The sequence below is a fragment of the Tenrec ecaudatus genome, chromosome 7 (genome assembly GCF_050624435.1).
Source record: "Tenrec ecaudatus isolate mTenEca1 chromosome 7, mTenEca1.hap1, whole genome shotgun sequence".
In the NCBI taxonomy this organism is placed as follows: domain Eukaryota; kingdom Metazoa; phylum Chordata; class Mammalia; order Afrosoricida; family Tenrecidae; genus Tenrec; species Tenrec ecaudatus.
In genome coordinates this window covers 160144534-160170490 of record NC_134536.1, presented here as the reverse complement: position 1 = coordinate 160170490, position 25957 = coordinate 160144534, and the positions used below count along the sequence as shown (strand labels likewise).

The following is a 25957-nucleotide window of genomic DNA, read 5'->3' as shown; positions in this document are numbered from 1 at the left end:
GGGATTTGCGGGGAACCTAGGGTCACCCAGGTCTGGCCAGTAAGGTGGGAAGGAATGCATGGGTTTCTGGGTCATGAGTGGAGGGGTCCCGGCAGTACAAGTTTATGGAGTTTCTGGGCTCCAGCGAGGGACAGTGAGGTGCTAGGGGTCTGGTTATGGGGAAGGTCCATAGGCTCCCAGGCCTGTGGAGCCAAGGAGCCTGCTGGGAGTCAGAAATGAAGTTCCCCCAACACAAAACACACACACACACACACACACACACACGCCTTCCAACTCCACTATGACTACAGCTAATGCAGCCTACAGGCTAACACCCATCCCTCAGTTTCTCCCACCCCCACCTCCCTCTCCTCCACCCACCTAGGGGGCGGGGCCAGCGGTCAAGGCAGCCGGGTGGGATTGGGGAGGGAGAGAGGTGGTGAGCAGGCCTTCGGAGAGACCTCCTTTCTCCAGGCCCCCAGCTAGGGGTGCCCTCCTTCCCCATGGCGGGACACCTGGCTGCCGACTTTGCCTTCTCGCCCCCACCAGGTGGTGGAGGCGAAGGGCCAGGGGCACTAGGACCAGAGCCGGGCTGGGCTGACCCAAGGACCTGGCTGAGCTTTACCGGCACACCGGGTGGCCCAGGGCTTGGGCCGGGTCTTGGGTCCGGTGCTGAGGTATGGGGCATTCCACCGTGCCCCTCGCCCTACGACTTGTGTGGAGGCATGGCGTACTGTGGACCTCAACTTGGTGCGGGCTTGCCCCACGGTGGCTTGGAGACCCCTCAGCCTGAGGGTGAGGCAGGCGCTGGGGTTGAGAGTCACTCAGATGAGGCCTCTCCGGAGCCCCTCTCTGCCCTGCCTGATGCCGGGAAGAGGGACCAGGAGAAGATGGACGAGAGCCCCGAGGAGGTAAGTGACCAGCCGTGGTTCCAGGTGGCAGGGCTGGCAGGACAGGGCAGTGGATCCTGGACCTACCTAGACCTGGAACCAGAGAGGAGCAGGCTGGGGCAGACGGCTCCAGGCAGAGGGGCAGTCCAGGAAGCAGAGTCTGGGTGGGGCTGGAAACCTGGATTCGGAGAGGGAACCACGAGGGGACACTGGCCTTGGAGCCAGTCCTTGTCAAGGGGCTTTCTTGTCTCCCCTCGGCCGGACCAGGGTCAGATCACTGGGCACTAGCCCTGGCCAAGGTTGAGGTGGGTGATCACGCCATTCTTTCTACCTTCTTGTTTGAACCCTTGGTCCCGTGGGAGCCAGGGTCTTTGACCTCAGGGTTAAGTGTAGCCTGAAGGTTAAAAATAAAACTACTTCTTATCCCAGGCTAATTGTTCCCGGAGGTCTAGGGTGTGACTGGCCCGGAGCGAGGAGCTGTTGTTGATCAGGGCCGAGTCAAGCCGACCCTGGGTCCCTTTTAAGGTCTCTTGGCTTCAACACATTGGGCTGCTAACTCCAAGGTCTGCACCTCGAAACCACCCGTTGCTCCCAGGGAGAAAGCTGAGGCGTTCGGCTTCCATAAAGATTTACAGGCTCCTTGAAAGTCGCCAAGGGGGCATTTCCAAGCGGACTTCTGGGGTCACTGCGAGTCGGAATTGACTTCAACGGCAGGGAATGGAGTAGTTGGCGTACCTCTGCCGGAGGGGAGGGAAGGGAAGGGCAGGCGCCCGGCTGCTAACTGGAAGCTCGGTGGTTGGACTTGGCGGTCAGCTCCCTTGGCACCAAAGCTTGGGAAACTCAGTGGCGTCGTTCTGAGCTGCCCCGCAGGGTTACTGGGTCGGAGACGCCTCTGGGTGGGCACCCAACAACTTACTTCTGTGCCTCAGGGACCAGCGAGTCACCTTTCTGCAGAAATTGTGATGGAAAAAGCGGGGGAAAGCCAACAGCTGGCTGTCCTGTCGGAGATGTTAGCTCTTTGTCCCCAAAGTGGATTGGGTTTGCTGGGGGGCGGGGGGTGGGGGCTGAAGACTTGGCTGGTTAGGGCATCCCGGGAGGCTATGGAAGAGTCCAGCCTCAGCAATTAGAGGTGGTGTTCTAAGCCCTGCTGCTCCACCCAATGAGGTGTGAGAGTCGTTTCAGCCTCCATGGAGTAGCCCCAGATTCTTGGCAGGAGGTGACTGCTGAGCCTTGAATGATGATGGCTGCCAATTGTGGGCCATTTCCTAAGTGCCTGGCTGCTCGCCCCATTCCTACATCATTGTCTCATTAACCGGGGGCCCCAGATCTCGAGGGAGGTGCAGTAGGAACTGCTGAAGGGGTGAAGTGCAAGGGATTTCCCCTCCCCAGGACTTCAAAGGCTTCGGGCAAGTGGGCCTAGATAGGATCGACTGTGGGAGAACAGGTGTTAGGAATGGAGATTAGCTTATTAGAATGTAATACCATTGATCACCCCCCCCCCAGGTTTCACCCACAGACTTGGCTTTCTTCTGAGCTCCCCCTTCCTCTCTTTACATTTCCTTCCTCAAGACCCAAAGCTGGAAAGGGGATTCTATGGGGAAACTCACAGAGGCAGGTCTACCCTGCCCTATGGGGTCTCTGAGGGTGGCAGTGAGCGAGCAGACATCTACACCCTTACCCCCTCGCGCCCCCCCCTTGCCAAGGGTGCCTCGGCACATGGGGTGGCTCCCACTGCATCACAGTTGCTCAGGGATGGATTGATTACCCAACAAGCAAGGTAAGCACGGGGCCATTGTGCTGCCTAAACACTAATCTGTAAAACCCAGGTGAAATGGTTCACTACACCGTAGTAAGGAGTCGGCACCAGAAAACCCGTGTGCGCTCAGATTCCTGGTCTGCTCGGCAGACCCACCTCTAAGCAGAGGGGACCAACTGTTGTCCGTAGGTAGCTGGAACCTACCGGGGCACTGACCAGCGCTCGTGGGAAGATCCCATGAGCTTTGCATCTGTTGGCACAGGTCATGAAGCCCCTTCAGATGGGCTGCGTGTGTCCCTTCCACCTCCCTCATCCCAGCCCCCCCCCCCTTCCGTCTGACTAAGTGGTTTCCATCATTCTACCCTGCAATTTAGCCTCCGGTGATCAATTGACAATGCCGAAGCTGATGGGTGATCAGCTTACAATGCAGGAGCCGACCATTTCCCTCCTCCAAACGAGCCCATGTGACTCCCAAGGGCCCGGAATGACGAAAGGGCACAGCAGTGCTTACAAGCTCTGCCTTTCTGGGCTTGGGGGTAGGGTGGCTGGGGGTGGTTCTGGCATCCTGCAGCCCCCCACCTGCCCCAGCCACACTTGGTTCCTCCCAAACAACCCTGTCCTTTCTGTCTATCTAGAACAGTCTCCAGCTAACCCTTGGCTCAGATCAATCTCCCTCCTTGATCACTTCCCATAACTCTCCCCACCCACCTCCCTGCTGTGGAGTCAATTCTGACTCACAGGGAGTCTACAGCCTATAGAACTGCCGTCGCCCCCCCCAACCCCCCTCCTGTGGCTTTCTGAGACTCCCTAAGAGCCTTAGAAAAACCTTATCTTTCGCTTGAGGGTTAGCTGATGATTTTGAACTGACCTTGTGGTTGTGACCTTGTGGTTAGCAGCCCAGGGGTTACCCACTAGGACCAGGGCTCCTTGCCACCCTAACATTCGAGTAATTATTGGCCTGCTTTATGGAGCTTGAGAGGGTACATCTCTTTCCAAACCGAACTGCCCCTGTGGGTTTCCCAGGCTGTGGGAAACATGGGAGCAGAAGGCCACAGCGTTCTCTTGTGGAGCGGCTGGTGGTTTTGAACGGGCCCGTTACGCTACCAAGACTCCTCCCTGGCATCTAGAAGGTGCTCAATCTGGAATAAATGAATCAATAGAGTTGGGTTTTTTTTTTAAAGAGATGTTTTAATATTGCAAAGCACCCAGGTCAATCAGCTATATACAGATTTTTTTTTAATTGAGCACTAGCTGGCTCTCTGTCTCCTTCCCTACCCCTGAGAGAGAGAGAGGGGTGGTTTTGAACCACTGTCCTCATGCTTGTGACCTTGTGGTTAGCAGCCCACTGTGTTACCTGCCAGGCCACCAGGGCTCCTGGACATCTGTTGTAACAGTAAGGGTAATTGTTGGGTCTGCTTCATGTGGCACCCAGCCACCCCCAAAGTAAGCTGGGGTGCATGTGTTTGGGTTAGTATTAAATGCTGTGTGCTTTCGTTCAATCCCCGAACAGGGCAGTCCTAGAATTCCCATCATACCTTGACAGAGTTCTCTCTGAAGCCATGACCCCACCTCCCCACGTATGGGCACTCTATCTATTGGATTAAAATCTGCACGTGCAGATTTCTGGAGGAGGGAGGGGTTCCTAGTACAGGGACAGTAAAAATGAGGGGTGTTTGTAGATGTGAAGGGGCAGCGGGAGCCTAGGGATAGCCCCTTCCAAAGGCCTTTGAGGCCACATCCGCAAACTATGGAGAAGGAAAATGGGGGCACAAGGGTGTGAGTGAGTGAGTGTATTGTGCTTTTGAGTCCTCTGCTGGGGGAAAAAAAACAAACACTTTTTTTCCCTAAACAATCCCAGGACATCAAAACTCGTCAGAAAGACCTGGAGCAATTTGCTAAACTTCTAAAGCAAAAGAGGATTACCCTAGGGTACACCCAGGCTGATGTGGGGCTTACCCTGGGGGTTCTCTTTGGTGAGTCATTCAGGGGGTTCTGTCCTCTGGGGCCACGCCCCCCAGAAGGCAGCATTCCGTTGAGCCTTTCCTTCCCCCAAGGGCAAGGGAGGGTGGACAAGGAGGGAAGTGTTTGGGGGGCACTCTGGGAAGTGGATGCTTGGGCTGACTTAGACAGGTGGGGCCCCTAGTGTGGGATATAGCGGGGAGTCCTGGAGGGTCCACTGGTCCTGAGGACTTGGGGTACGCTATCACTTTGCTTCTTTCCCACTGACTCTCCCAGGGAAGGTGTTCAGCCAGACCACCATCTGCCGCTTTGAGGCGCTGCAGCTCAGTTTCAAGAACATGTGCAAGCTGCAGCCCCTGCTGCAGAAGTGGGTGGAGGAGGCCGACAACAACGAAAACCTCCAGGAGGTGTGGGCAGGCGGGGGTGGGTTGGGGGGGGATGCAGTGGGGGAAACACCCCCCACCCCCTCCAATCTATCCCTTAGCCTGGCTCCCACCTCTCCTCCTGTGGAGCGGCAGTTCCTGGTAGGGTGGGATGGAGGGGTAATGTCTCAGTTCTATGCGAAGGTGCTTGGCCTCCGCTGGTCCCTGTCCTGCGTTCTGGCTCTGGTGACGCCCCGTTGTTCACTTGTCCCTTCGCCCACCCGCTCGCCGCTGGCCTGTTGGCGCTGCCAGGTTTGTGACCCCCTTCTGCTTTCTTGTCCCCGCTGGGCCAGATATGCAAGACGGAGACTCTGCTGCAGCAGGCGCGTAAGAGGAAGCGGACGAGCATCGAGAACCGCGTGCGTGGCAGCCTGGAGAGCCTGTTCCTGCAGTGCCCCAAACCCTCTCTGCAGCAGATCGGCCACATCGCCCAGCAGCTGGGGCTCGAGAAGGACGTGAGTGCCCCTCCCCACTCGCCTCTGCCTACTCCTCTGTCCCGAGCCCCTCCTACCTCCCTGGAGCTGCCCTCCCCGTGTGTCCACCCCCAGGTGGTCCGAGTGTGGTTCTGTAACCGGCGCCAGAAAGGCAAACGATCCAGCAGCGACTACGCGCAGCGCGAGGATTTTGAAGCTGCCGGCTCTCCTTTCCCAGGGGGGCCCATGTCTTTCCCTCTGGCGCCAGGGCCCCATTTCGGTGCCCCGGGCTATGGGGGTCCTCACTTTACTACTCTGTACTCCTCGGTCCCTTTCCCGGAAGGGGAAGCCTGCCCTGGCGTCCAGGTCACCCCTCTGGGCTCACCCATGCATTCAAACTGAGGTGCCCGCCCTTCCCAGGAGCGGGTGGGGGAGGAAAGCGGGGCAAGGGAGCTGGGGAAATAGGGCCCTGGGTGTGAACCAGGGCTTTGGGGGTTAGGTTCTTCATTCACTAAGGAAGGCATTGGGGCCACTAAGGGTGGGGGGTGGGAGAAGAGCTGGGTGGCAGGAAGGTGAAGCCCAAAGATGCTCTGGATTGGAGTCACATCACTTTCTTCCTCAATAAAGAAACCTGGGGTGCACCAGATAAGACTTGTCGTTTGGTTTAGTCTGCTTCGGGGACTGCAGGAGGGAGGAGTATGGCCATGGGGGGTGAGGTGGGGCATCTCTTCCAACACCCAAACCCCAAACTCGCTCCCCTCAAGTGGATGCCGTCTCGTCCATCCTGTAGGACAGGTACACGTGCCCCTGTGGGCCTTCCAAGACTGGATCTTTACAGGAGTGGAAAGCCTTGTCTTCTTCGTGGAGCAGGCGGTGTGGTTGCCGACTGCTGAACTTGAGGTTAGCAGCCCAACACGTGGCCCACTGAAGACCTTGGACAAAATGGACTGGCACAGTGGCTGCAACAAGGGATGCAAACCAGAGTCATTGTGAGGATGCCGCAGGACTGGTGGTTTCGATTGGTTGGGGTTGGAACCAACTTGATGGGACCTCACGACAATAGGAGTGGAGTCCTTCAGTGGTGCCCGTGATCTCTGCTCCCGGAAAGATGGCAGACACCCTATGTCGACAGTGACGTTGAATGTTGGTTGGCTGTCACCAGGGATGAAGGTCTGCCATGGAGCTTCACATGCCAACCCCTAGCCCACAATCCTGCTCCATGGGCTGCTGGGGCTGGTCAGCTTTCCGCGAGCAGGGAGCGGCTGCTGGCCCCAAACACCTTAACCCAGTTCTGAAGGAGCCCTGGTGGCATAGTGGTGACATGGGTTGCTAACTTCAAGGTCAGCAGTTCAAAACCACCAGCTGCTCCCCAGAAGAGGCTTTGTACTCCCATAGTTGGGGAGACTTGTCTCCTACTTTGAACGTGTCAGGAGAGACTAGTCCCTGGAGAGACACCATGCTTGGTAGAGGGCCAGTGGAAGCAAGATAGGATAACCGGGTGGCTGCGGCAATGGGCCCAAGCACAGAACGTGGGAAGGATGGCACGGGGGCCCAGCAGCATCGGCGTCTAATGACAGGCGATTTAGGCTACTCTGAGGGGTCACGTTGAGTTGGCATTGACTCACTGGCAGTGTGAGGTGTTTTGCAGTTCAGTGCTTCATCCACAGCACCACCAAAGTTCCTTTCCCCAGAGGACAACCAAGAAAACCCTATGGCACAGTCCTGTGTTCCCGTCACCACGTAGGGGTTACCCTAAGAGCGGAAGTCAGCTTGATAAGAATAAATGGCTTCAATTGGGGGCAGTGACCTATAAAACCCAATACCCTGACCAGCTCTTGGTTGGTGGGAGGAGTATCGAAGAAAATTGGGGACTGTATGCGGGCTGGGTTGATCCACATTAAACCAGGCCAGCACACACCTCAGCTGGGGTGCCCTGGGATCTCCCTGGAGGTTCTAGTGTCCAAGGGGAACCTGTAGAAGGTCTGCATCCTGTCTACCTTCTTAAGAATCCAATTTTCAGACTTTAACCTAATCCTCACTCCCCAACCCCAAGAAGAATAGGGAGTCGGGTGTGCATGGAACTTGTTTTTATTGGGAAATAAGCAGAAAACACAAACAAGCCAGGCCACGGTGATAACTCTGGGCAGGAGCAGCGTTAGCCACAGGGGCATTTTAGGGCCACGTCCTGGGTTTTCCAGGAGCCCTTAGGTGATGCTGTCGAAGGACACCAAGCACCCGCTTGCCCACACGTTGGACTTGCCCAGACCTGGTATCCATGGCAACAAGCTCTACAGCCTAGATCAGCGGTGTTTCTAGTTTGCTGGCGACAACTTGGAAGTGCTTCCCTGGCAGGATCCATCTCTTCTGTCACCGTTGACCATGAGCTCCAGTCCCTGACTCGGTCTCCAAGGCAAGGGGCCTCTGAGTCACTCCATCCTGGGGAGGGAAGGGAAGGAGGGCAACATTTCTTAGGATCCATTTGCGCCTCATTGCTTAGGCCCCCCCTGGCCTGGATGACCCAGCTCTGTCCTCTTGTGCCAGGGGGCTGGGCTTTCGGCTTCGATACCAGCATGGCACCCTGGGCACCGGAAATCTGTCTCCCTTGCAGCCTGCACACTGTAGCCAGCACACACCCCATGGAATCAGGTGTCACAAGCATCACACTGAACCCAGGCCACTGTCTCTTCTTGGGGCAGGCAGCATTGGGGAGCTGCACAAGAGTCCTTGCCCCCAACTGCAGGGGATGCCCAGAGGGCACTCTCTGGGTGCTTCTGAGGGCGCCTGCGACGGTCTCTAGGAAGTTGAGGGGAAGACGCAAAAACCAAAGTCACTAGAAACCTTTTGGGGGCGCCTTGAAAATGATCCCTGAACCATGGAAGTCCAAGGCTGGCCCCCAGGGAAACTCAAGATATTTATAACGTGAACCTAGAAATAAGTCTGAAAACCTACAGGGTGAGCCTGGAGGCCCCACCCACCCTAAAGGAAAACTCACTGACATTGAGGACACCCTGGGGAGCAGTTCTGTCCTGTCCTATAAAGCGGCAAGGGTTTGGATATGGTTTTCAGAACTAGACAAGAATGGGGTTGAAGAGACTGAATGAAAGTTGGAACTAATGCCTCCAGCCTGCCTCACTCTTGCTTTGTCCTGTTATTTCTTTCCATCCCTGGGGTGGCATACTTCCACCTCTGCCCACCCCACCCCCACAGGGCAGGCCTTCTCAGTCAGGGCTGGGGCTCTGAAACCACCCAGAGGGCGCACAGTGGGGAGGTAGCTCCACTTACCCAGTGGGTTTCAGTGGGGCTTTCTCTCCTCGGAGTTTCTTCCTGGGTTCCATGAGGGCTGGTGGGGAGCTCTCAGGAGACCCCCTCTCATCGTCCAGTTCTGCCAACACTCGGTGAACTGATTTCCTTCGGTTTCGGGGGGCCGGGGCTGGGGCAGAAGGGGCAGCCCCGACTTCTTCAGGGGGCGTGGGAGAGGGTAAGCTCGGGGACCCACCTCCACCCCGGGAGAAGGTGAGAGGCTGGGAACGGAGCTTGCTAAGGCTGCCGATGGAGTTGAGGATCAGGGTGGCCTTTGGGGCTAGGGAAAGCGTGCTGAGGGGCCGCTGCGGAGCCCCCTCGGAGGGTAACATGGGCTGGAAACCGCCCCTGGCCCCCGTTTCTCCCCTAGACAGCGGAATGGTGATGGCTGAAAAATCCTGAGGTTTGACTCGAACTTGTTGGAACATGAAGTAGAACTCAGAGGGGCTGGATCCTGGGGTCCCTTCAGGGCCAAAGGTTAGGAGGTCACCGTCACTCAGCTCCAGTCTGTGACCCCTTGGGAGTCGGACACTATTGACTAAGGTCCCTATTGAGATACAGAGAACGAGCAAAACAGAGAGAAAGGACCCAGTCAGACATGGAGACATTTAGACCTAGTCTGTCCTGGGTCCATCAGGACGAACGTGGCACCCTCCTCATTCTAAGCCCTTCAGCCAGCAACCCAAGGACAGTAACTTTCTTTTGTTTTGCTTTCTTGTGCCCTCCAGCACGCACCTCTGGCCAGGGGAATGGACTCCTCCTTCCCGCTTCTCCTGAGCTCCCTGTCTCAGTGGGAACGCGCCCAGCCAGCTCCGACTCAATGAACGGTATTATCTCAGCGTAGCTCTGGAGGTGGCCTGTCCGGCCTCAAGTCGTGACCCTCCACCCACCTGCTCTGTGATCCTGGATGAGATAGATCCTTTACCTCTCTGGGCCTTCCTTTCCTGTTCTGCCAAACGGCGATAGAAAGGTCTGCCTACATGCCCCTCCTTTCACTCACGATAGTGCTTAAGTCCTAGGTGAGTGGGCGCCTCTCGTTCGTTATTCAACCTCCACAGGTACAGTTCCTAAGCCTTACTGGGCACATTTCACCTATGAGCACCAGAACCCGGAGAGGTGAGGTGACTGGAGCCAGTGGCGGGTCTGGGGGCCCAAATCCGTTTCCGCCACTGCTATTAGGGAGAAAGGCAAGTGCCCAGGTCATGAAGACGTGACTCAACATGTACCTACGCCCCCCCCCCCCCCCCCGCCCCCGACGGAAGCAAAGTGCACCTAGGGCCTGGGTAAAAGCCTGGTCACCGATGGCCACAGACAGACCCCATGAGCATGCTCCAAACCCTGGTTCTACTTCCCAGCCTTTTGTATGGGCTTAAAAGGGCCCCAAGGATCAGCCCTCCAGCTCTGGTGGCTGCTAGCCAGGTCAGCAGTTCGAAACCACCAGCTTGAGAAATAAGACACGCCTGTAAGGCTGTTACAGGAGCAGTTCTTCCCTGTCAGAGGGTCACCAAGAGTGACCTTTGGCAGCTGACACCATACTTCTGGTAAGATGGTCTGTGCTGTCCATCTTCCCCCTCCCCCAAGATGGGGAGTTTGGAGGCAGGCAGGGACCCCATGGAGCCCCATAATCACCCAGGCCTGGATCTCACTGCCCAGGGGCAAGTCTGCCGCGTTTGGGGGCTCACCTTGGCTGCTGTGGTCTTCCAGGCTTACCCTCCAGTTCTCACCGCGGCGCTCGGCGTGCAGTTCCGCGTGCACCCCAGAGATGAGGCTGGGGTCCCCCTGGGGTTGCAGGGCCACATCACACAGGTCGGCCCTGCGGCCCAGGCGATAGGTGCAGCCAGCCCCAGTAGGTGGATGGAAGGTGTAAAGATCGCCGCCCCGGCCGCCCCCGATGCGCAGCAGCTGGAAGCAAGGCAGCATCGGCGGTGCCTCTGCGCACCAAGCCTTCCACTTCAGGAATCCATTCACTTTTCCAAGTTCTCCTCCCAGTGAGCCGTGAACTTGGGCGATAAGTTAGACTTCGAATACACTGTCTGGGTGGGGCAGTTTCAGGATGGACAGTCTAGGCAGGAACGGCGAACCCCATCCAACAGCTTTGCAGCGGAAAATTTTAAGGAGTCCTGCCCTTCAGCAACGCCCTAGGGCGCCTCAGTGGAGTCGGATCCTCAGGTCCCCAATTATTCGCGACACCTCCGATCTGTGCCCCAAACAAACAAACAAACACAAACTTTAGGCAGTTTCTAGGGAAATGCGAATTGGAGAGTGCGGGGCTTGCTTCGGTGCAACAGAGCTTAGCACCTTGCAATTCACCGAAAAGAATCTGCTGCTTCTCGCTACCAAACCGCTTAGCCAAAGGGAGTACCCTTATTGTTCGCCCCGGGACCCCCGCTTTTCTGGCCACTTCGCATCCCGATTTCGTTTGGAATGCCGCGAGCGAATTTCCTGTCATCCCTGAAAAGGCCTGATTTCTTCCCACTAAAGCAGAGCTAAACATCTGCCTCCCCAACTTTTCTCGGGGGGCTGGAAAGTAAAAAGGAGCGCCCCGTGATAATCCAGCAAGGCAACCAGCCCATTTCCCTCCCGGCCCCAGGAATGTACCCACACAGTGCAACCTCGGAGCGCTCTCCTTTCCAGACAGGGCGACCCGTGCGGCCGTCCCGGGACCCCTCCGGCCCCGCGGTGCGCGCAGCAGCTCCCGCGGCTGTTTGACAGGGAGGGTGGCGGCCAGGAGGGGCGGAACCCCCGCGCGCGCGCGCGAGCCCGCGCGAACCCTCCCTAGGAATTCCCGGGTCTGCGCCGCGCCGGGGGAGCCCGCCCCTTGCCGCCTCTGATTGGACAGCTCACCTGCCCTCGCTCAGCCTCATTAGTCTGTACGCCGAGAAGGTCCGCGAACGCCCGCCTCCCGCCTTTTCTGATTGGTTGACTCGTTTTCCCGGGTTCCCGGAGTTGGGAGGAGCCGCCAGGGCGCGGAGATGCTCGAACACGTTCATTGGCCAATTGGTGGACGCTACTGCGCATGCTCTTCCACTTTTCCCCCCCCCTTTTTTTTTTTTTGCCATCCCTTTTCCAGCAGAGCGGATTCCGGTTTGGGAGCCGCCCGCCAGCCCTCCCGCTCTACGCAGGCGCAGGCAGGATCCGCAGCGTCGGGCTCCTTAGCGAGGCATAGGGGGTGTGGCCTAAGGCTCGAGGTGGGGGTTCTCGAGCTGGGTAAGGGGCGTTCGAGAAAAGTCGGTTGGGGGGGGTGGGAAGGGGCTGTGGCGGGGTGCTGGGATGGGTCTCGGGAGTTCACAGGGAAAGCGGGGGAAAGGGGCTCGATGAGGTGGTCAGGACGCCCTTAAAATTCAGGGCCCCCCCGGGATGAAGGCTCAGGGGTGACGGGTGTTTGGGGGGAGCGCACGGGTGGAAAGCAAGAGTCGCTGGAGTGTAGAGCAGGGAGCAGACTGAGTGGGGTGGGGGAGATGAGGGTGAGCGTGGAGAGCCAGGAAAATTGCTCTATGGTAACCTCAGATTAGGATGTAGTGAAGGATCCCTGATTTTGGAAGAATTGGGTGAATTGGCGTGGGATGGTGGAAAGATGTGGAAGCGCCCGCTCTTTTATGCCCTGGGACTCCAGAAAGGCGGGGCGTGGGCAACAGGACTGGAAGTTGAGGAAATAGGAAGAAATTGATAGGAGGGCTCAAGGGAGGGGTGTGGAGGATTGGGATGACTGAGGCAGAGATCCCGCCTTTCTGCCTAGGGATATAGAGGCTGGCTGTAGTCTGGGAGAGGGGGGGCCCTCAGGAGGTATTATTCCTCCTTCATGTGGTACTTATCCGGGACCAGGCTTTTTATAGGGAAGGGCCCAGTAGTCATGGCTTCTTGGTGTCTGAATGGCCTTCCCCAAGGCCTTGCTGAGCTGTGGAGAGAGCCCTGGATATTGGGCTCCCAGCCCCTGGACTCTGACCCTTGGATGTGCAGGACCAGCAGGGATTATAGAACCTTTAGGAAGACGGTAAAGACAACACCCAGGATCTGAAAAGTATTTACGAGCAGAATCTTAAGAGCATCCCTCCTCGGCCGTTTCGCGCCATCTGTGTGGCGATTGCCAGTATCATCAGGACCACCCAGCGATCTTGCGCAGGAAATAAGAAAGGAGCTGAGAGTGGGGTGGAGCTGACTACAGTTAGAGGCTGACTTGGTTTCTGAAGGGGCTTTCTCTTCGGAAGTAGGCCTGGACAAAGTGAATCAGAGTTACCTTGTTTCTCCAATTTCTCAGGGGAACATGGATGGCTGGCGACAGCATCTAGACCCTTCAAATACTGTAGAGATGTTACGACTTTCAGGTCAGTGTGGGATCAGACAAGGGACTGGAATTTGCCCCCCATCCCTGGCAAACTGACCCTCTGTATCTCTCTGATTCCTTAGGATCGCCGGGGCTAATTCCTCCCTCCCACTTCCAAGCTCGGTCCCTTCCAACTGTGCCAAGAATGACTCCCACCTGGGCTCCAGATATCTCCCTGGTCCCACCCCCTGCCCATCAAGATGTCCCAGAGAGGCGGCTAGACAACTTGAGACCTCAAATGGCCATGTGGGAACGGGATGCTTCTGGTGATAGGCAGGACCCGGGGCGGAGAATCAGGTAGGGAGCCATCATCACCATTTTCTTTGGCGTTACTGCCTTGGACCCTTCATCAAAGTACATCCTTACCCTGGCCCAGCTCTTTCCACCATTTTTCCGTACGTGCACAAACAATTAGTAAGGCCCCTACAACACCTAACTAATACCAAGGTAGTGTGCTCAGCGCTAGGGAGGGATCACACCAGTGAGTGTTGACATCTTGATGCTGAGGCATTGGGAATTCTAGGCGAGGCGTGAGGGGGGGCAAATAGCTGATTCTAATTGGCGATGAGAAGTATGGAGCAAGAGGACCGACTGGTTCTGCGGTGGTGAAGGAGCCCGGCCTAGACCGGTGATGGCGAGGGGTCCGCCACGAACAGAAAGGTTCGTGGTTCAAACCCACCCAAGTGACTGCGTGGGTGGAAGATGGGACCTGCTTCTATAAGGCTTGACGGTGGTGGAAAGCCCAGGGGGCAATTCTTTCCCGTCACTTTGGGTGGCTGTAAGTCCACCAGGACATGACAGCCGTGTGAGGGTGCACGTTCGCGCTGGCGGAGCCGGTGAAGGAAGCTGTCAGGGAAGACGTGTTGTTTGCGCTGGTCATGCCGTTTGTTGATGTATTGACCGTTTGCAGAATGTTGTGATTTTTCGTGTGTGTGCGTCCCAAATACACTGGAATGCCACGCTGCCGCTTTGCCTTCACTCGGGCTTAACACACACGTCTCTGTTGGACCACGCTCACAGAGGAAGGAGTAGGACGGGGAGCTCTGGCCCGCGAGTTGGGGGGGACAGAGGCCCTTGGATACTAGTTTGGTTACCCTGCCTTCATTTCTCTAGGCCAGAGGACCCTGCCATTTCTGAAAAACCCTGTTGTCTTGGGCTTCATGGAGGTAAAGGCAGTGTTAACTTCACCTGACACCAGTAGACTGTCTACTCCCCACGGGTAGGGACTATGTAATTTACTGATGCACACACCTCTCCGGTTTGGCTCTCCATATTAGCTAACAAACGCCCAGAAAGTGCTTTTAAAAAACTCACCTTGCCTTATTCTTCATAGAAGCCCATGGCTTCTAGTGGCGTAGGGGTTATGAGTTGGGTTCATAACCACAAAGGTCAGCAGTTCAAAACCACCAGCGCCTCTGTGGGAGAAAGATGGCATTCTGTACTCCCCTAAAGCGTTACAGTCTCGGAAAGTCCCGGGTCAGTTCTCCCCTGTCTTGTAGGGTCGCTAGTGAGTAGCCTCAATGGCAATGAATTGAGTTTCAAGGCCTCTAAATTCTTCCTCCAAAGCTTTTCTTGACCGTCAATCAGAATCCTGAAACCTCGGCATGTTCTTTCGACCTCTCCGCTAAGAATGTGCGTCCTAACGATGTCCCCTACTCCCAGCCCTGCCTACACCTCTTGCTTTCCCTTGGACCATGAGCCTTGGTTCTGTGCGCCCAGACAGTGGGCCTGACTGATATGCTTAGGGCCAGGGGGATGGACTGGTGATGTTCCATGCAGAGATCTCTGTGTTGTATTCCTGCTGCTTCTGTAATCCCTCGCTTCTCCATATGGGAGCTCCAGAATCTCCTCCTGTTTCCTGTGTCCCCAGGTGGCAGGGGAAAGGCCCAGGTGTCTGAAAGCCCCCTCACCTGTGCCCATCTGTGTTTGAAGGTGCCTGGAGACGTCTCAGGCACTGGCCCAGCAGGCTGAGCTGATCTCCAGGCAGCTGCAGGAGCTGCGGCGGTGCGAGGATGAGGCCCGGGGCCTGCGGGAAACTTCACTACAGCAGAAGATGCGGCTGGAGGCCCAGACCATGGAGCTGGAGGCTCTGGCGCAAGCCGAGAGGGCCGGCCGAGCGGAGGCTGAGGGACTGCGGGCAGCCCTGGCCGGAGCTGAGCTCATCCGGGAGAAGCTGGAAGAGGGGAGCCAGAGGGAGCTGGAGGAAGTTCAGAGGCTGCACCAAGAGCAGGTGAGTGCTGGGCTGGGGACAGGCCATCAAAGAGCAGAGGCGGGTGCTGGCTTGCCAGGAGCAGTGGAGTCTAAGGTCTCTGAGTGACCTGGGTGAAGGCGAAGTTGGGTGTTTGGGGCCCAATTTCCATTCCTTTCTTGACTTGGTGTCCTCTCACTACTTGACGTTGTCCTTCCTCGCTCAGACCATCAGAGTTTGCCACCTCAGTCTAGGACCCGGTGGGGATGCCGTGGGGGCCCCGGGGGCTCACTGTATCCTGGGAGTCGCTCCCACTCCTGACATAGGAGCTGGGGATTCGCCGGGCCTGAGACCCTGCCGTCCTGGGTGAGCTCACCAGTCCACGGCAGGCGACACGAACGAGACTTCTGGTGTACTCCTAACTAATTGCAATTGGGAGACGTGCTCCGAAGGCAAGGGAGCCCTAGGCTAGTTGGGAGGTGAAGTTGAGGCCACCAGTTATGGAGTGAATTATGCCCCCTTCAATACTACACTTGGTCTTAGCCCAAAGGCCGAGGAGCGGATGTCTGATTAAAATCAGGCTCGTGGGGCTGTCTGCTCCCGTCAAGAGTTCTAGTCTTGGACACACGTGGCAGTTCGACCCGGCCGGGTCGGGTCGCTGTGGTTTGGGGTTATGAGCCCAGTGGGGAATGGATCCTCTTGGCTGCGGTGAGAGGTGGGTGGAGCCCTCTCTGTGGAGACCGGGATGAGCAGAGAGACAGGTCGATGTCGAGACCCACGGAGGTCTCCAGGCCTCCGATCCTGTGAGGAAGACATCTCCCTTGCTTAAAGCCACCGGCTGGTCGTTGGTGGGCGCAGCATCACGGGTACAACCAACATGTTAAGCAACGGGAACCCTAAAAGCTCTAGAAGGAAAACATGGCCGCCGTTCTTTATGAGCACGGAGTGGTGAAGCCGGAGCCCTTGGAGGTGCGGCAGACCTCCACGGTGGGCTGTTGCCCGCATCCAGGAGAGAGCGGAGGGGTGGTTCACTAATTTGGAGCCAACCACGCGGTTAATGGGTGTCTCCCCACTGGGTTTTCCGACTTGCTGCGGCCCCAGTGAGAGGGAGAAGTGAGACCAGACAGGGATCGAGGTGAACTGAAGTGTGGGCCACCGGGAGAGAGGGAGATGCCAAGGGCCATGCCCAGCTGGGTGGTTTGCTGGGACGGTTACCGCAGGCCTCAGGAAGGTAGGGGTGAAGGGACAAGGCCCGAGCAGGTGCGGAAAGCCCCCCCAACGGACTTCGGCTAGCCCAGCTGAGCTCCAGGCTTCTTTCCCCAGCTCGACGGCTTGACGGCCGCTCACCAGGAGGCTCTTTCCAGTTTGACCAACAAGGCCGAGGGCTTGGAGAAGGCCCTGAATAGCTTGGAATCCAGACGCGCCCAGGAAGCCACGGAGCTGGCCGTGACTCAGAGGGAGAATGAGCTGCTGCAGAAACAGCTGAAGTAAGTGGGGGTGGGGGAGCCCCATCCCCGTCCCCCGTGGGGGGCAGGCAGTTGGGCTGAGTAGCAGATCCGCAGAATACCCCCACGGAAGGCCCGCCTGTGCCCGCCTCTCCCCCAGCAAGGCCAAAGAAGACCTGGAGGCTCAGGTGGCCCTGGTGGAGAATCTACGGACGTACGTCGGGGAACAAGTCCCCACAGAGGTCCGCAGCCAGGCGTGGGACCAGGAGCGGAAAGAACTGCTGGAAACTCTGCATGTGAGAGGGGGGGCGGGGAGTGGGCGGTCTGGGTTGTGAGAGCTGGGGGGGGGAGAGGTGCCCCCCCACACCTGGGAGTGAGGAGGACATGGAGACCAGAGTCTAGGAGGAGCAAGGACAAGTGCAGAGGGCTGACTGGGCAGCTCCCCTTCTGCCCCAGAGCTTGCAGGAGGACCGGGACGTCCTGCACACCACGGCCGAGCTGCTGCAGGTGCGAGTGCAGAGCCTCACCTACATCCTCAGCCTGCAGGAGGAGGAGCTGGTCCGGAAGGTAGTTTTCCACCCTCGGGGTTCCGTACTTGCTTCAGGCCCTTCAAGCAGGAGGGCTGGGCACGCGCGCTGGAGGCCTGCCCTGGATATCGCCCCCCCAGACTCCTTCTCTTGCTGTTGCTCAGGGTGGGACAGAGAAAGAGCACAGACTGCCCCGTCTTACGTCGCCCCTTCTCTCCCCCACTGGCTCCCACCGCAGGTTCAGCCTTCAGATTCCCTGGAGCCCCAGCTCACCAAGAAGTTCCAGTCCTTGCTCACCTGCTGGCGGGACAAGGTGTTTGCCCTCATGGTGCAGCTGAAGGCCCAGGAGCTGAGCCACAGAAGGAATGAAGAACAGCTAAGGAGACAGGTGACCGAGTGAGGGTCTTCGGCCCCGGATTCCCTGCCCCGCTGGCCTGTGCCTACCCCACGCTCCTTACGCGACAGGAAGACGTTCATTTAGTCAACCACGAAGACAGGCAGTCGAGGTAGCCCGAGCCCCCTCACAGCTTCCATTCTAGAGCAGAGGCCTGCAACGAGCCAGCAAGCCGCCCAGGGTGCCCCGGGGGCCGTGCCACGGAGCGACTGGGGACTGACCAGGCAAGACCTCTTAGGATGGGCGGCATGGCTAGAGGTGGGGTGTCCTTGCTGGGGCTCCTGGGACTGTTCTTCAAGGTACGGGCGCACAAAGCGTGCTTCTAGAAGACAACGGGCCTCACTTTGCTAACCTGGGCTGCTAACCACAAGGTCAGCAGTTCAAAACCACCAGCTGCTTGCACGGAGAAAGACGAGGCTTAGAGTCTCAGAAAACCCACAGGGCAGCTGTCCCTCGTCCTACCGGGGTGCCATGAGTCAGAATCGACTCCTGGTTTTGTGTGGTGTCTTCTCTGTGGGACGGTGCATTGGTGTATCAGGCCGTCCCTGTTGCATTTCGCAACCCAAACAAGGTATCAAGCCTTCCATCGGCGGCTTGTCCTCTCCTCCCCTTTCCCCTCTTTCCCCCCATCTCTGTCTTAGGAGATTGGATGGATGCTGTTTTCCCCCTCATCCAAGTTAACATCTGTCTACCCTGTAGCTCTTCCTTTCCACTCCCACCCCACGTATCCATCCAAATCTGTATTGTGCGGCCTTTTCTGGGTTGGTTTTGTGTGTCTCGTGCGATGCTTGCCCTTCTGTGATTGGCTTGCTTCATCACACACTCCTGCCATCCAGACCCTCAGGGTGTCACGCTCACATCCTCCTCCTCCTCCTCCTTTGTAAATTTTATCGAACTATGATTAACATCATCCAATCCAGTCGTTCAGTCCCGTCGAGAAGTGCGGTGGGCTCGTTGCCACCCTCAGCCTCCTCGGCACCTCCCCTTCTTGTCCCCATTGGCGCCGACTCCCCAGTTCCCCCACCTTCCCCTTGCGTGTTCCCAGGCCCTCATCGGCCCACCTACCCTCCCGGGTATTCTGCGGGGAACCAGATGACTCTGTCCTCCTCGCTCGGAGCAGCTGGTGGGTCTGAACCACCGACGTGTGTTCTAACAGCCAGGCGTTTGGCCTAACCGCGACACCAGCGGGCTTCTCGGCCCGAGGCTGTGGCGATGCGTGGTGCTTGCTTGGCTGTGTGGCACAGTCCCCGGAGCTGCTCTTACCCCGCGGGGCGGTTAGGTTGTCTATGAATGCCGGTGGCCTATATTCCTCATGTCTCCAGGACAGGGGCCAAGTAGGTTGATTTCTCGGGAGCCCGGGTGGTGTATGCAGCGTGCCACTGACCACCAGGTCAGTGGTTCGAGAGCACCAGCCGCTCCGAAGGCGAGAGAGAGAAGGCGTTCTACTTTAGGGCCTCAGACACCCACAGGGGCCGTTCGTTGTACGGTCTTGCTAGGGTTGCTCTGAGCTGGCATCGATTAGATGGGAGTTGATGTTTTGGGAGCTCACTTGCTGGTCATACGGTATTTCTAGTCCCAGTTTCTCGAAGAAGGGACAGAGCACCTTCCACAGCCGTTGTTGCAAAGCTGCCCAGTGCCAGCCCCAGCCTCCTGTCTCCCCCCCCCCCCCGAAGGTGGCCGAGCTGGAGGACAGAGTTGGTACACAGAGACAGGAGCTGGCCATCCTCCAGCGCTCCCTACAAGACAAGGCTGCGGAGGTGGAGGTGGAGCGGGTCGCTGCCAAGGTCAGGGGCTGAGGCAGGGTGGGTGGGCTGGCTGTGGCTGCGGGGCAGAGGTGGGGCCAGAGGAGGCTGAGCTGTGCCCTTATCCTCCCCAGGCCCTGCAGGGGGAGCTGAGCCGCGCCCTGGAGGCCCGGCGCCGGCAGCAGCAGGCCACAGCCAAGGCGGAGGAACAGCTCAAGCTGGTAACCAGTTCTGTGTGCAGGTACCTGGGCCTGGGGGTGGAGCTGGTTCCAAGGGCCTCAAGCCCCGGGGTGCGGGGCGGGGGTCCTGGGCTGGAAAACTGGGTCTGGAGCACAGAGGGCGGGTGTCTTCAGGGCTGGGTCTGCTTTTGAGGCGGCAAACCCTTCCCCATCCGCATGGGAGGGCAGTTGCTGGAAGTGCCCAGTGGGGCAGGCGAGGCACTGGTCTTCTAGTTTAATCTATAGACAGCTGTCCAGTCTAGAGCAGCAAGGCCCGATGCCAACTTCAGAGCTGCAGGTGGAGGTGTGGGTGCTGGGGCTTCCTTGTCTCTCCTTACATGCCCTCCTCCTCTCCTTGTTTCTTTTTCTGACTCTCTTAAAAAACATCTACAGGCCTGGCCGGTTACTTTTAGGGGCGGGGGGAAATCAATGTATCTCACAACTCTATACCTATTTGCTTCCCCGAACCGGACGCCAGCTTCCTTATGGAATCGGTTGCAAGCTCATGCTTTTCTTGCAACCAACACCCCAGCTGGTCCGTTAGCAACTCTGGTTGCCGTACCTTTCAGCTCACGTGGAGAAAGGCCTCTGATTGCCCCCCCTCTCTCCGGCACTGGGCCCCGAGGTCCCAGAGGCGTTGTCCAGCATTTCTATGCCAGCAGATGGCCGTAGCAAGAGTCACCGCAGACGTGGGGGTGCCCAGGTCTAAGTGCTCTTTGGGGCACCACCTCAGGCCTTGGTCATCCCTCGTCTAGCTGTTGGCACAGACTTGGACTGCACATGCTCCCGGGGCACCCAGGGCTTAAGCTCTTGCTCTCTAGCTGCGGACACCAAACCCACTGCCATTCACCCGGGAACCTCTGGCCCAGCCAGCTCACACAGAGCACCCACCGGCCCGGGGCCGTCCGGACAGGCTGACCAGACCCTGAAGAATGGGCTAGCAGGCTTCCCCAGGCATTGCTTTTCCCTGAATGCTCCAGTATGTTGTGGTTTCTAGGACTGCTCCTATCTTTCAGCAGTGCTGCCAGCAGACACTGATTGGTACCTGGAACCCATCGAAAGGGCAGTTGTCTTTTTCTTTTGAGGATCTGTGTTTTTGTTATGAAAGGAAGCAGGCATGCTGGCCCCCAAAGTCAGTCTTCTCATGTCACTCTCGGTCAAAGACTTAGCAAGGAACACTTTAAGGCCTGAGCGCCGACAACTGTTTCTCTGGTCCTGTTCTACCAGTTATTAACAGTTTGCCCCCAAGATGGGCCCTCCACCCCGTCCCTGGAGTTGAGGGGCCATCCCTGACTGTCAGTGGTGGAGGCAAAGGTCCAGGCTCTCCAGATTCAGGGGGGCAAACCTCAAAGTGATGCAAATGAAATATAAAGAAGAGCCACAGGAACCTGCGTGGCATCGTCCCCAAGCCGAGGGAAATGGGGTGGATTAAAGAGGGGGTGAGGGGCAGTTTGCACTTCATACATCTGGGTGTGTTCCTCGGAGCTACACACTGCACTTCACAGTTCAACACCGAGAGCTTGTAAAAGTGGTGTGACAGAGGCCTCTGACCTACGATTTCCAGGGAGGGAAGGGGAATCAAGGTCAGCAGCCCAGGGTGGATTCCTGGGAGGGGGCAGTTCAGATAGACCTTCTCTCCTCGACCTTGCTCCCAACTCTGAAACACCTCCCACAGGACAGGCCCAAGCTTTGCTGGGCTCAGTCTCTGACTGTGGTGGTCACGGAGCATGCTCCACCCTCAGGAGTGTGGGGTTGATTAGGGAAGTAACAGGGCTGTCATTCAGGATCAGGAAATGACTCAGGATACAGTTCTAGGTCAAGACAGCTTCTTCTCAGCCATCCCTCCAGGCACATTGCACTTGCCCTCAGTCCCTCGCGCCCACAAAGCTCTTTAGTTCCTCCCTTAAGTGCCCGCCGAACGGCCAGCAGACCGTAGTCCAAAGGTGTTCAGCGCTAGCTCTGTGTTGTAGGCTGGCAGACCCGCTGTAGTTCTCGGACTAGGAAGCTCACTGCCCCATCTCGAGTCTGCCACACCCCTGGTTCTGCATCTGCGGTTTCTACTTCCCCGTGTGAAATGCTTCCTCCCTCCCTTGTCTCCTGGGTCCAGGGCACACCTGTCTCCCAGGTCCAAAGACCACAGTCTGTCTCTGATGCCTCTTGGCGATGGTTCGGTGCCCTCCTCCCCCTCAGGGTGGCTCCTTTTAAGCCCAGTGAGATGGCCAAGCCAGCCAGGCCCGTCGCTAGGGTCCCCTCTCCCTTATCTGCTTGGTCCCACCTGTTCGTCTAGGAGGCCCTATTAGGCCAGGGCTCGCCAGGCCCAGTAAAGACCCGCTGCCCCCCGTGCTTACTGCTCCAAGGAACCTGCTGTCCCGAACCCTGCGCCTTTACGCGCTCTTTCCTTGGTGCGTGAGCCACAGACGAGGAGGATCGAAGGCCGCCTTAACACACGCCAGTGTCCGTTTGGTGCATGTGCTGTTTCCAGCACTCATGTCGTGGCTGAGCCACGAAGGACGGTCGGAGCTCCCTGATTCAGAGCCCAGGCCGCCGATAAGGAGAGACACTGATGCTGCGGGAAGGACGGCGGCCAGGGAGCCCCACATTCCCTTAGCAGCTCAGAGGGGCTCTTTTCTCACTCTGTGGAGCTGCTCTCACCTGTGGGCTGGCATGTGGGGCCCGAATTCTTACTGGTTTCCAACTGTACCCGCCAAGAGTCGGGGTCAGGGGGATGCGGTGCTCAGGGTGGGCTGTACCAGTTCTTCTAAGATGCCTCACGGGGTTGGTAAAGAAACACGGTGGCGTCAGTTCATTTGTCCAGGACAGGCACTGGAAGGTTCTAGGCACCTGGGTCCTGCCGTCTCGGTGCCTGTGAAGGGGGCTTGCTGAGCGGGAGCGGCTCCCGAAAAGGTCCGGCGAGCCAGGGCACGTTCCTTGCAAGCCTGACCTCGGCCCTGGCCCCAGCTTCTCTCCCCCACTTCCAGCTCCCCCTTCTGCCTTCCTGTCTTGTCCGACAGCGCGGGCCCGCGAGGCCCTTTGGGAGGGAGGTGATGGGGACAGGGTCGCTGACCTGGGCCGTCCGCAGCTCTCAGGTCTGGCTGCAGAACACGGTGGCCAACATGGAACAGGCTGTCGCCCGGCTGCCTAGCCTCAGCAACCGACTCAACTATGCCGCCCGCAAGGTCCACACCATTCAGGGTGGGTAGGGCCCCTGCTGCCGCAAGGTCCACACCATTCAGGGTGGGGAGGGTCCCTGGGAGATGCCCCTGCCCTCCACCATCTCTGACCCTCTTCTTCCTGGCCCGGTTTGCTCTGAGCCTGAATCTGCCCCGTCCCCTCCACCCGCCCCCCAGGCCTAGTGGCTCGGAAAGTGGCCCTTGCCCAGCTGCGCCAGGACAGGTGAGGTCTGGGGCCCCGGCTGTGGGGGAAGAAGGCGGGCTTTGGGGTATTGGTTGCTGGGACCCAGAGCGGTAAGGACCGAGGAGGGTCAGGGGTGTGGGCATCTGTGCTAGATGGGCTCCCCCAACTCTTGCCTCTTCCTCCCTCAGCTGTCCCCCACCCCCGCCCCTGCCGGCCGTGGATGCGGACGCGAGCCTCGAGTTGCAGCAGCTGCGGGAAGAACGGAACCGCCTGGATGCAGAGCTGCAGCTGAGTGCCCGCCTCATCCAGCAGGAGGTGGGCCGAGCCCGGGAGCAAGGTACCCGGGGGCCCGGCAGCAGGTGCCTGGGGGCGAGAGAGGCCTGGGCACGGGGGCAGGGGCACGGGTGTGGGGAGGAGGCTGTGGCCGACCCCCACTTCCTCCAGGGGAGGCTGAGCGCAAGCAGCTGAGCGAGGTCGCCCAGCAGCTGGAGCAGGAGCTGCAGCAAGCCCAGGAGGCCCTGGCCAGGGTGGGGCTGCAGCTGGCGGCCGCTCGCCAGGGCCAGCAGGAGAGCACCGAGGAGGCGGCCAGCCTGCGGCGGGAGCTGACGCAGCAGCAGGAGGACTACGGGCAAGGTGGCATGGCGGAGCGGGGAGGGGGACAGCACGGGGGTGGGGGTGGGGGTCGGAGGTCCGAGGGGGAGCCCTAACACACCCGATCCCCGCCTGCGCACTTTCACCGCAGCTCTGCAAGAGAAGGTGGCCGAGGTGGAAACCCGGCTGCGGGAGCAGCTGTCAGAGATGGAGAGGAGACTGAACGAGGCGCGGAAGGAGCATGCCCAGGCCGGTGAGGCTTGCCGGGGGGACGCCGGCCTTCCAGGAGCGAGGAAGGGCCGAGACCACCCCATCCCAACTTAGAAAATGAAAAGATAGCATTGTCTGATACAAGTAATGAAAGAAAGAAAGGGTGTACAGCCACCAGGCACTCGTGGAACCCCACAGGGACTACTTGCCCTGTCCTTTATGGTCGCTGTGAGTCAGAACTGACTTGATGGCAGTGAGTCTGGCTTTGGTTTAAACACATCCAAGCAACCAACGCCCGGATCACGGTGACCACCACTTGGCCCCCCTTCCGGCCCCACAGCCATCGCTTTGTCACCAGGGCCCCTGGCCTCCTGATCGTCCACCACAGACCACCCTTCTGCCCCTTCCTGACGGTGCTGTTGGGGGTACCGAGAGGAGTCCCAGCAGAAGGAGCCCTGGAATGGCTGCTGCGAAAACTCCCCGGTCGGTGGGAAGCCTGGTGGTGAACATGGCACCCCTTCCCCACCCGGCAGGCGCCTCGTCCCACCGGGCAGTTCTGCTCTGTGCCGCAGGGTCGGTCTCTCTGCGAGCCAGAACTGACGTACTAGTGGCAGGCCACTTGGGGCGAAGCTGCGTTCTGCTCTGGACACCTTACTTAGTAGACCTCCCTGTAGCAGCTGACCTCTGGCCACATGTCTGTCCTACGTTGTGTGCACACTCTGAGACGTGTGCTCTTTTCTCTGGACCTTTTACGGCTCTGAAAGCATGGCCCTTGGACTGCATTCCCACGCGGGGGAAATTCTGTGTAGCCTCAATGCTATCCCGCGTTGAAGACAAAACGAAAACAAACTGCCCCGAATCTAACAGCCTGTCTATATTCAGACTTGCTCTAAGGGACTTGGGGGTCGTTGGGGACAGGGTTCAGAGCAGCAGCTCCAGCTCCCCCTCCCACTGTGCCGCAGAGAACTGGGGATCCGGTGTTTCTGCCTGTCCTTCCAGGAGGGCTTGCGTGGGGTCTCGCGGCCTCTGGGCTGACCACCGGGCCCCTTGTGTGCTGGCTCCCCCACAGTGGTCTCCCTGCGCCAGATCCAGCGGAAAGCCACCCGGGAGAAGCAGCGGAACCAGGAGCTCCGGCAGCTGCAGGAGGAGGCCCGCAAAGAGGAGGGGCTGCGGCTGACCAGGCGCCTACAGGAGCTGGAGAGGGACAAGAACCTGATGCTGGTAGGGGGACAGTGAGGCCGCTAGGACCCACCCCACTGTGTGGTGGCTGGAGGAGGGCCCCGGTGCAGAAAGAGGTAAGGGACCCCCCCCCCCTTGACCAGGTAGCATTTTATTGTCTCCTCCCCAGAACACCTTGCGGCAGGAGGGTCTCCTCTCCCCTCACAAGCAGCAGCAGCTCCTAGCAGCCCTTCCTTCCTTCCTGGACACGGGAAAGCCCTTGGAGGCCAGCTCTCAGCCTCCGGGGTCATTAGCACTCTCAGCTCCCCCCAGGCCTTCATCCCCAGCAGCCTCACCCCGCTCCAAGGAGGCCATAACAGGTGAGGCTTGGGCCAGGACTGTGGGCATGCCCCGCCCCCGCCCCCCGATGCTGCAGGTTCAGCAGCAGTGTTCTCTGTGACCCTTGGGGGCCCACAGGCTCACCACAGACCATCCCCGTCCTGCCCCTCCTGCCCTGCACCCTCCTGGGTCCTTCTGCACAGTCACCCCAGGAGCCATCGTCTGTCCTGTCCTGACCTCTTGACCTCTTTGTCCCCAGGGTCCCTCTCTGCTCTGCTCGATGACCTGCAAGGCCTGACGGAGGCCATTGTCAGAGAGGAGGGCCTGTGTCAGGATGACAGCCAGAGCTCTTGCCCCAGCCAGCTGCTGAAGGGGAGGCCCGGGGAGTGCCCAGGAAGCTCCGGAGAAGTGGGGAAGCCCGCCAGCCCCCTGCCCCATGCGCCCACCACCCGGTACCTGTGACTCCTCCTGGGCTCACTCAATAAAGCAGCGTGATGACCGACGGCCGTGACTCACTTGTCCTGTCTGGGAGCGAAGGGGACGCCCTCCCTACAGCCTGCTCTTCACTAGATCAGGCTGCGCTGTAAGGTCCTGACGGCCTAGAGTCGGGGAGAGGAAGCCCCACGTCTTCTCCAGGCAGAGCGCAGCCTCAGTCGGGGCCGGCAGGGTGGACCGGATGGGACTCTGGGAAGAGGACACACTGGCTGGCCGGAAAGCCCAGGGGGCGTTCTGCTCCACCACGGGGGCTCCC

General features: G+C 58.7%; 3 protein-coding genes across 8 annotated transcripts; 2 read left to right on the top strand and 1 right to left on the bottom strand.

The window, feature by feature from the left end:
• Positions 1–482: 482 nt before the first annotated feature.
• Positions 483–5821, top strand: POU5F1 (POU class 5 homeobox 1). 3 transcript variants are annotated; one of them, XM_075554147.1, is made up of 5 exons: positions 483–885; positions 4473–4598; positions 4861–4991; positions 5300–5461; positions 5555–5821. In XM_075554147.1, the coding sequence occupies exons 1-5, from the start codon at positions 483–485 to the stop codon at positions 5819–5821; spliced, it is 1089 nt and encodes a 362-aa protein (XP_075410262.1). The 3 variants fall into 3 exon arrangements, with proteins under 3 accessions (XP_075410262.1, XP_075410261.1, XP_075410263.1); XM_075554146.1 differs by having other exon boundaries at positions 483–888; positions 4476–4598; XM_075554148.1 differs by having other exon boundaries at positions 483–890; positions 4484–4598.
• Positions 5822–7491: 1670 nt separating this feature from the next.
• TCF19 (transcription factor 19) lies at positions 7492–11507 on the bottom strand. Of its 3 annotated transcripts, none has more exons than XM_075555342.1 (4): positions 11322–11500; positions 10402–10916; positions 8702–9266; positions 7492–7855 (listed from the first exon to the last, which is right to left on the bottom strand). In XM_075555342.1, the coding sequence occupies exons 2-4, from the start codon at positions 10637–10639 to the stop codon at positions 7846–7848; spliced, it is 813 nt and encodes a 270-aa protein (XP_075411457.1). In that variant the 5' UTR covers positions 10640–10916; positions 11322–11500; the 3' UTR covers positions 7492–7845. The 3 variants fall into 3 exon arrangements, with proteins under 3 accessions (XP_075411457.1, XP_075411458.1, XP_075411460.1); XM_075555343.1 differs by having other exon boundaries at positions 11332–11500; XM_075555345.1 differs by lacking the exon at positions 7492–7855 and having other exon boundaries at positions 8698–9266; positions 11322–11507.
• A 279-nt stretch (positions 11508–11786) lies between these two features.
• CCHCR1 (coiled-coil alpha-helical rod protein 1) lies at positions 11787–25708 on the top strand. 2 transcript variants are annotated; one of them, XM_075555341.1, is made up of 18 exons: positions 11787–11907; positions 12975–13041; positions 13124–13337; positions 14973–15270; positions 16552–16715; positions 16834–16969; positions 17130–17240; positions 17439–17588; positions 19268–19378; positions 19471–19577; positions 22634–22746; positions 22902–22947; positions 23097–23245; positions 23353–23541; positions 23651–23752; positions 24779–24930; positions 25058–25247; positions 25466–25708. In XM_075555341.1, the coding sequence occupies exons 2-18, from the start codon at positions 12981–12983 to the stop codon at positions 25666–25668; spliced, it is 2496 nt and encodes an 831-aa protein (XP_075411456.1). In that variant the 5' UTR covers positions 11787–11907; positions 12975–12980; the 3' UTR covers positions 25669–25708. The 2 variants fall into 2 exon arrangements, with proteins under 2 accessions (XP_075411456.1, XP_075411455.1); XM_075555340.1 differs by having other exon boundaries at positions 11787–11926.
• The last annotated feature ends 249 nt before the right edge of the window (positions 25709–25957 follow it).